The following is a 9569-nucleotide window of genomic DNA, read 5'->3' as shown; positions in this document are numbered from 1 at the left end:
CAGCAGCTGCACGCCGGGGCAGGATGTACCTGATGGCCTCAGTCAGCTTTGGTCAGCAGAGAACCGCTGGGCAAGTTCTCCACCGTGTCGCCGACAGGCCGGCCTGGGACACGGGGGTGTTCAAGAATCGTGTCTTGTCCGTCTGGCACATGTCAGCCAGTCACAGCCAGAAATGGCACTCCCGGACCACCATAGTGGACATCGCACGACCCAGAGACCATCGCATGTAACCTTCATCACTCGTGGCACGAGGTCCGTTGCGGTGTGGAGTTCTCTGCGAACTTCCGGGTCGTGACCACCCTCGTGCAAGTCCCTCAGTGCCTTGGCCTGGTGCACTTGCAATCACGCCGTAGCGTGTAAGGTGGAGGCAGCTTCTCCACAGGTCGTATAGGCATCGCTGGCCAGTCGAGTACCTACAGACCCGGGAGGGGAGGCACGGTTCTCCCTGCCGGTTGGAGGCGGTATTAGGACACAACTGCATTGCAACCGACCGCTCCACCGGGGGGACCCTTGTAACCCCCTAGCTGCCCCACCATCGAGGGTGGTGAGGGAGGAGGATCCAGCAAATCAGTTTCCGACAGTAAAAAGGTGCCGTCCACGACCTGTTGAGCTCCTCATGCCCCTCCGGGAAGAAAGGCACCGAGGCGGGGCGCTGAGAACCAGCGCGGACCACCCCGAGAACAAAAATAAATAAAAAGCTCTTTTAGCGTGCTGAGGCGCACAGGGGAGATGATCATCTGCAACACAAACAGGGGGTAGTGCAGCCTGATGTGTGCAACCCACTCGACACGGGAAACCACAGCCGCTGAAGTGCCGTACCACCAACACAAAGAGCTCTCCAAGAGCGTGCTGAACTCGTTCAGTCTTCTTCTCTCAGTAGAGTAGTCAGGAGCAGAACGATGTGATCGCTCGGCTCCGAAGCGAAAAGCTGAATATGCGCTGCATCTGCTGCCTACTTATACTCATGCTGTGATCAGCAGCAGCTGGATGCAATAATCGCATGCCAATGTGCATTGGCTCATTTAGTTTACACTCGAAGTAGATTGGTCCCTCTAAGCGAGATCCCAATTCGTCGGTCCTCCGACGTGACGTCGAGAGTGACCGACTGAAAGGGAACTATTTTTTATACAATAAAGAGTTCTATCTACAGAAGAATGGCACAGCAATGGGAGCGACTTTTGCACCAGATTATGCTAAGAAGAGGTGGTGATTCTAACAAAAGACTGTTACAATGTGAAGCTAAGTGGATCTATTATATGGACTGTGTATATCTGAAGGGATTAAACGAAGAACTTCAATTGTCTTGTTTTTTATGAACAGTACTTTTGTTAACTCCAACAGACAACCATTGTTCTCTAATTTGATGTAAATTACCCATTGCTCTACATATACACACATTGTGGGGTTTTTTTTCTCTGTGTGTGTGTCCTGATTGATCATGTGATCTCTTTAATTATCATGTGATTGCTTAAATTAAGATGGCTTCTAGTTCTAACACTGTTAGCTTGGCATTGAAAATGGTCAACATGTGACCGAAACGTTTGCCTTGTTTTATTCAGTAAATTGCATATATTGTCCTCATCTCACTTGTGATGCTTTAATGTTTGAATGTGCGGACTCTTTTCAAGTACTTCATGAGCGCTGGGAACATACCCAAGGCAACATCAAAAGCATAGGCTGGACAAGAAATAGAATGACCCATATAATGTGTATAGATCAGTGGAAATACACTCAGATTGTGCCTCCATGGTTGTTTCCTATGCCATGTATATATACACACGTACAATTAATAATTAAAGAAAATAAGGATAAGACAGTTAAACATTTAGTAAATCAATATATAAAACAAAAATATAGTAATATTTTAGATATTTTTACAGATGGATCAAAGGACCCAGAATCTGGAAAAGCAGGAACAGCAGTATATGTTCCAAAATATCAGGTAGATCAGATCAGATCATTTAATAGTGTTTACAGCTGAGCTTGCGGCAATATATCTGGCTCTACAGTGGGTGGAAGAAACGAGGCTAGACAAGGTAGTCATATGCTCTGACTCTTTAGCAGCTCTAAAAAGCCTGAAATATGGTCATTCTTACTGTAGACAGGATATAATATATCTATATAACTAGTATACATACTGCATAATCAAGGAAAGATAGATAAGAATAGATCTCGCTCTGTCACTATTTCCCGTGGTGTACCCCAAGGTTCTGTACTTGGTCCACTTTTATTTCTCATTTATGTGCTGCCACTGGGCCAGATCATCAGACGTGATGGTCTCAATTTTCAGTTATGCTGATGATATTCAAATTTATTTTACGGTTCAACCCAACTCAGTTTGTCCACCCCTTTCTATTGTTTCCTGTCTTCAAGAACTTAAAACCTGGATATCAGATAACTTTTTACAACTAAATGCAGACAAAACCGAAATCCTGTTGGCTGGCCCTAAATCACAGAGCTACCCCAGCATTATATTTTCATTGATATCCAGATTAGGCCCTCAACAACTATGTGAAATTTGGGAGTATTGTGTATTGTACCTTACATTACCAATATAAAGTATGAAAATACAAGGAATTTAATTAAAAACTTATAATATACATACATTACAATACATTGGTAATTATTAATAATAATAAAATAACCATTAAATAAAATATTGATACCAATAAGCAGAAAAAATATCACATTAAGTTTTATAATGAAAATTAATTAATGTAAAATTCATACAACCCACAAGCATAATATTTATTATCTATAGCCTTTATATTTTTTAATGCTTTGTTGACATTACACAATTATACAAGATGTTTAAAAGTTCTTAAAGATTTGATTCAAGAGTAACAATGAAGCACAAGAGTTTTCAGGTTTTTACATTGTAAACAAGTCATTATTATGGAAGCCCGTTTTCACCACTGAATAAAAAATAAAACAAGGTAATTGCGACTTATTATCTCACAATTCTGACTTTTGACTTAGAATTGCCTTATTTTATTAAGAAATTTAATAAATTATGAAGAAATTTTATGAATGTGAATTTTAATGCGTCAAAGTCTGTTGATTTCCAGGGCATTATTTTCTTGTATCACAGCAACCTGTAAATGAAACATTTTTGCTATTACATATCATAATTTTATAATCAATCATTCCTATTTGTCCAGCATATGTCATAAGTTATTGTACAGTTGTAAGAACACACTCACGTTGGCCAGCGTTCACATTCCGCATCACTTCCTCTTTAGGAGTTTGAGACCAACTCAATGTCACGTCTGTCAAGCCTCTATCAGCCAGAGCAGATCCCAACTACAAATAACATTCATACTAAACTGTTTAGATCAGAATATGACAAGCCATTCAGATCTTCCTCTCCTCTTTTCTTGTGTCATGTCCCAAACTGTGCTTTTGTAATATCATGCATGTCTCTTTAAAATGTGAGAATATTGTAAATTTGTTCATGCTGTAAATAGTTTGACTGAATAATCAATAGGTGATCAGCACTCCTGTCAGTGAACCTTTGTATCAAAATATAAAACAGTTCTTTCTTTGCAAACACAACTGCACTGCAGGAGATCAACAGCTGATTTTGTTTTTAATAAATTCAGGTCATAATATTTAACAATGCAATTAGTGTTTGTTTTCTCATCACTTGTTACTTTTTTCTCACCTGTTTCAGAACGTTTTCTCTCATTGTAGAGTCGGTCAAATCTTTGCTGGAGTGAAACATCAGTTTTACAAATGATCTTTTTAAACAGGGACCTAGAAAAATATATTCATATATATATATATATATGTAAATTCATTAAAAAATCGTAAGAAATATGTTTTGCACCCTACAAATGAGGTTGCATTTATTAAAACTTATCCACACTCCTCACTGCGTCATATTGCATCATCAAACATTTGATGACGTAAACACATTATAAACCAATTTTATTGATGTATACCTTCTCCATAGACCTTCACCTCACACAAAGTGAGTATCTTCATGTCTCCAGGAATGATCAGATTCATGTAACGTCCCTCCATCCCATCACACGAGTAGCTGTAGGACTCACCTGCTGGAATATCAGGAATAACAGCACATCTACAGACAGAGAAATGTGAGGGATATAATGAATACTGTCATATCCACATTAATGCTTCACATTTGTGCTTGACATCTCATGCTCTTTCAACCTCAAGTTTCTCACATGGGATTGTTGGTGCCGTTGTTCTCCAAAGAGTTTCCAATACGAATCTCCGCTCCATTTATTCGTTCTGCACAGCAGTCTTTTCTATTAGTGATGACCACTTTACTAACTCTGTAAATATGACGCAGATCCAGCCTCCACCACGGGTAAGTCTCATTAAGGGTTGAGGAGCATTCCGTATACAACTGTTGGAGACCTCGATCAATGGCCTTTTCAGCAAACCAGTCCTCAGATGTTGACGACTGTATAGCAGCTCCAGCTACTGCCAGATTTTCTAAAAAATGTATGAAAAAAATGTCACGACTTGTCTTGATGCACAAAGTTTGCAGCAGAGGGGAAGATTATTGAGGAACCACGACTGGAGGTGAACGGAGTTATTACTGCATCAACTACCCTCACCAAACTGAATTGTGAAAATTATGATTTTGTGTTGCTTTATAGTATGTTTTAAGTATGGCATGTTAGTACATGAATATTGAATATAATGCTCTACAACAATGAATTACCTGCCAAATACCCATAGACTTCAACCTCACAAAGAGTAAGAATCTTCCAGTCTCCAGGAATATGAATAATCATGTAACGTCCGTCCAATCCATCACATGAGTAGTTGTTGGACTCACCTGCTGGAATATCAGGAATAACAGCACATCTACAGACAGAGAAACATGAGGGATATAAAAATAGTCATATCTGTTTCAGTCCTTCATATTTGTGCTTGACGTCTCGTGTTCTTTCAACCTCAAGTTTCTCACATGGGATTGTTGATACCATTGTTCTCCAAAGAGTTTCCGATGTGAATCTCTGCTCCGTTTATCTGTTCTGCACAGCAGTCTTTTCTGTTAGTGACGACCACTTCACTAACTCGGTAGACATCATGCAGATCCAGCCTCCACCACGGGTTAGTCTCATTAAGGGTTGAGGAGCATCCCGTATACAACTGTTGGAGACCTCGATTACCATCAATGGCCTTTTCAGCAATCCAATCTGCAGATGTTGACGACTGTATAGACGCTCCTCCTATTGCCCGATTTCCTGGAAAATTAATAAAAACTGGTCGTGACCCATGTTTATGCACAAATCGAATTAGATTTGAGTGCAACAGTGGAGGAGATGATGGTGAAGCATGTAATTTGTGCACCAACTAGCCTACTGTTACCAAACAGAATTACAGACACAATGACTTTTTGTTTAAATACGTTCTTCACAACTATATACAAAATAATTAGACATCCCTAGTAACTCATTACATCATTAGTACCAACAACCTGGTGGAAATATTACCAATATCTTCAATAACAACCATTTGGAATAAAAAGAAAGTTGACTGTTGATTGTGTCTGATAAATTTGTCTGATAAATGCGTTTTTATATGATGAATCAACAGAAATATGTGCTCAAGCCCCACGTTTATCAGAATCATCTGTACATAAGATGCCAATAAAGCATGAATACTGTGTTAAGTCCTCTGGACATAATTGCTTATTATTTATTATTATTTATCTTTGCTGTGGTGATGTTTGTGTGTTGTGCAGTTTCCCTTCTCTCTCTCTTTCCCTTTCCCTCTACGCAGTGTTAATTGGACGCAGCTGCAGGTGATTATGTGGAGAATGGAGCAAGCTTAAAAGCTGAGGAGGATGGCACTGAAGGGACGGTCGTTCGACATGTGGGCCATCGGTTGATTTGGTTCGGCATTGTGAGCTCGTCGTCGTTCTGCCCGCCGTCTCCTGCCCCAGACATTCATCGTATTTGTTGTCTTTGCGGTAGCTGTTGGGTCGCTGCCGTTTTTGAGTGAGAGTTCTTTGTTCTTGTGTTTGCTTTAAGGTACTTTGTTTGTTTTGGAAGCCGTAGGGAGGAGGTTGCCATTCACTATATGATCCCTTGTTTTCTCCTGTTTTTGGACAGCTAGGGAGTAAGGGGAGACTAATGTGTTTTGTTAGGTAAGTTAATGCTTAATTATGTCTTAGTTTCTCTTTTGTTTGTTATTTTGGCCATAACCCCTCCTGAAGATTCATGCTTCCTGGTACATGTTACTTTGTGAATTAAAAGCTTCTTCCTTTTCAACCCGACCCCAGACTGGGGAGGACGTGACAACTGTCATACTGGTTTGGAAGGACATGTTTTTTTTGGGGGGGGGTTAAATATGCATTTCAATTAAGTTTCTAAAGAAGTATTTATTGCATTCAATAAAGTGATCTACAGCAACAAATTACCTGCCAAAGTCCCGTAGACTTCAACTTCAACAAGACTAAGAATCTTCAGATTTCCAGGAATATGGACAACCATATAACGTCCCACCATCCCACCGCATGAGAAAGTGGCCGTGGCACCGTCTCCAAGAGTAGAAATCACACCACATCTACAGACAGAAAGATGATCAGTTATCCATTTCTGTTCATCCTTCACTTCAGCCACAGAAATCAAATCAAAGGAAAGAAATCCTCACATGATGTTGCTATAAATGTCAAGAAAGTTCCCTATGCGAATCACCGCTCCGTTTATCCTGGAACCAAAGGTCTGTCTATTAGTGATGGTGACTCTGTTCACTCTGTATACTTTCAGTAGATCAACTCTCCACCACGGGTTGGTCTGTTCGTTAGTGTGGGTCCAGCTGGTCAACGATACATCAAGAGCAAATTCAGGTCTAGAGCCCGCGTAAGTTGATGACTGAGTAGTTTTGCCCCATAGTGCTACATTCTCTGGAAAATATTCATGGATAAAGGTCAAGAAGTCATCTACTACTGCAGAATGCTTTTACCAAACTCTTTATTACTCATCCACAACATGTCCACCACAGGGTCAGAAATTAAGGGGTTAGTTCACCCAGAAATAAAATTAGCCCATAAATTACTCACCCTCAAGCCATCCTAGGTGTATATGACTTTCTTCTTTCAGACGAATGCAGTCTGAGTTATATTAAAATTGTCTTTGATCTTTCAAGCTGTTTCATGGCACTCAGCGGGTGTTGCATGCATCAATCCAAAAGAAGTTAAATAAAAAAATAAAAAATATCCATATTCAAAATGTAATAATCACTTTACTGTAGCTTGCGACAACAGTTGTACACTGAAGCAGCTCTGGGCGGATGGCGTATGAGGTCAGCGCTGCGCATGTGCCGGTGAGTCTCGTGAAAACCAACGTTTGTTAACAGGAGCAAAGGAAGCAAAGTTTCCTTACTTTAGCAAAGGAAAACCATTCTCCTCTTGGCTTATATCGAAATCCTCCGACATTCTTCTTTACAAATCCTTGTTTTGTACTTCTAATTAGTGACCGTTGTTTTGTTTTGATCTCTCCGCTGCGCTTCTGCGTGTGTCACTTCTGAGCGGCACATGTGCAGCGCTGAACTCATATGTCATCCGCCCGGAGCTGCTTCTATTTACAACAGTGAGCACAAGCTACATTAAAGTGATTATTATGTTTTAAATATGTTTATTTTTCTTACAAAAACGCATTGATTCACTACAGGAGGCCTTTGTTCACCCCCTGGAGCCGTGTGAGACACTTTTTTTTTTAATGGATGGGCGCTTTTTATTTAACTTCTTTTGGACTGATGCATGTAACACCCGCTGAGTGCCATGAAACAGCTTGAAAGATCAAAGACAATTTTTAATATAACTCAGACTGGATTCGTCTGAAAGAAAAAAGTCATATACACCTAGGATGACTTGAGGGTGAGTAATTTATGGGCTAATTTTCATTTTTGGGTGAACTAACCCTTTAAGGGTGCACAACAGCTACAGATATTTAAAACACAAGGGTAAAAGAATGATAGTGAGCATCTTTTTTATTATTTTGGATAGCAAACATTTGTTACTTAGTATAATTCTAATCTTGCCCTATATATCATGATGGGTCTGGTATGTTATATTATACAAAGAGCAGTATAATCTGACATAACTTTGTAAAGGCTGTTCCTGAAAGATCAATTTTGGAGGGAAATAATGCCTGCTAATAAGAAGTAAATTTTCTGACAGTCCATCCAGTATCAGGGAACTATAACTAACAATAAAAATACTATAAAACTGGTCATCGAACTGCATCAGAGCTCTATTACAGCACTACATTTCTAAGTACTTATATATCTGACCGTTTAACAGACACAACAGAACAAAAGTGTTAAAACACTGAAGGATTCTTACCTTCTTGTCCACGTGCCATTTCCTCAATCAATAAAAACCCTGTGGGAAAAAAAAGTGAAACAACCGGGTTTTTTTGAATCACATTCAAATTTGCATTTTCAATTTAATTCACCTTGATATTGCCGCTAATAATCAAAAGCATTGTCTGAATGATAATGGAAACATAAAGCATTGATGTATGTAATGACCATGTTGGATGAAAACATTGACACATTAATGATACAGATCATTATTAATGTGTCAGTGGTTTCATTCAACATGGTCATCAAGCAGAAGAATGAAATCTAAAGTAGGACGAGGAGACGTTCGTGTGAATCACTACCAGACTTGCTGGACAAACAGTCATAAAGACTGTCAAACTATTTACATACACAAATATTTAAGATCAAGTGACAAAGGAGGCCATAGGAGGCGGGGTTTCGCCTAACAGTATAGGTAGCAAGGTTTTTTGTTTGTTTGCTTGTTTTGTTTTTAGAATAAATGAAAACAAGTAGATAGAATAGGAAAAGAATGGGGAATTCTAGTGTTCGAGGCTCATTTTTAAATAGAAATAAAACAAGTCAATAGAACAGAAAAAGAATAGATAATGCATGTGTTAGAAGGTCATTATTTATAATAAATAAAAAGAAAATAAGTAGAAAGAACAGTTAGTGTTAAAGGCTATTTTATTTTTTACATAAAACTAGTAGTTAGAATAGAAATAGAATAGAGAGTGCTAGAGTTAGAGGGTCAAATGAAGATGAAAGAGATGTATTTTCAGCCGTTTCTTGAAGATGGCTAAGGACTCAGCTGCTTGGATTGAGTTGGGCAGGTCATTCCACCAGAAGGGAACAGCTAATGAAAAAGTCCATGAAAGTTTTATCACAGGTTGAATGCAAAATGTTTCAATACAGCCATTTCAGTCAAATTTATTTTATGCAATATTTCAAATCTTTAACCCACTTGGGAAAATCAACACATGGCAACAGTTTAAAAGTAGCCCAATTCTGTGTAAAAAAACCCCCGCTCATTCAAAAGAGATTTAAATACGCCGCATACTGAGAGCGGCTCCCAAAATGATACACAATATTAGAATGTTTAAAGGAGTGGACACGAAAATCATGGTAGCGAAACACGTTGCGGGAGCAGGCGGCAAATGTCAGAAATTCAGTGGGAGCAGGGTAAAGAAAGCAGCCGAATCCAGGACATTTTGGGCGATTAAGAAATCCCGGCCGGACACATTTTTTTTAGGTCCAGAAAG

General features: G+C 39.3%; 1 protein-coding gene across 1 annotated transcript; it reads right to left on the bottom strand.

Annotated features, from left to right (window-relative positions):
* Nucleotides 1-3047: 3047 nt before the first annotated feature.
* LOC107574891 (uncharacterized) lies at nt 3048-5190 on the bottom strand (the record flags this gene model as incomplete). Its single annotated transcript, XM_016261312.1, has 6 exons — nt 3048-3095; nt 3665-3756; nt 3945-4084; nt 4191-4464; nt 4697-4842; nt 4946-5190. Coding segments are annotated over 6 exons (945 nt in total), but the record flags the coding sequence as incomplete, so codon positions are not given.
* Between the last annotated feature and the right edge of the window lie 4379 nt (nt 5191-9569).

This window comes from Sinocyclocheilus grahami, unplaced genomic scaffold (genome assembly GCF_001515645.1).
Source record: "Sinocyclocheilus grahami isolate Dianchi unplaced genomic scaffold, SAMN03320097.WGS_v1.1 scaffold2373.1, whole genome shotgun sequence".
Taxonomy (NCBI): Eukaryota; Metazoa; Chordata; class Actinopteri; order Cypriniformes; family Cyprinidae; genus Sinocyclocheilus; species Sinocyclocheilus grahami.
This window is presented reverse-complemented; position numbering and strand designations above follow the sequence as displayed.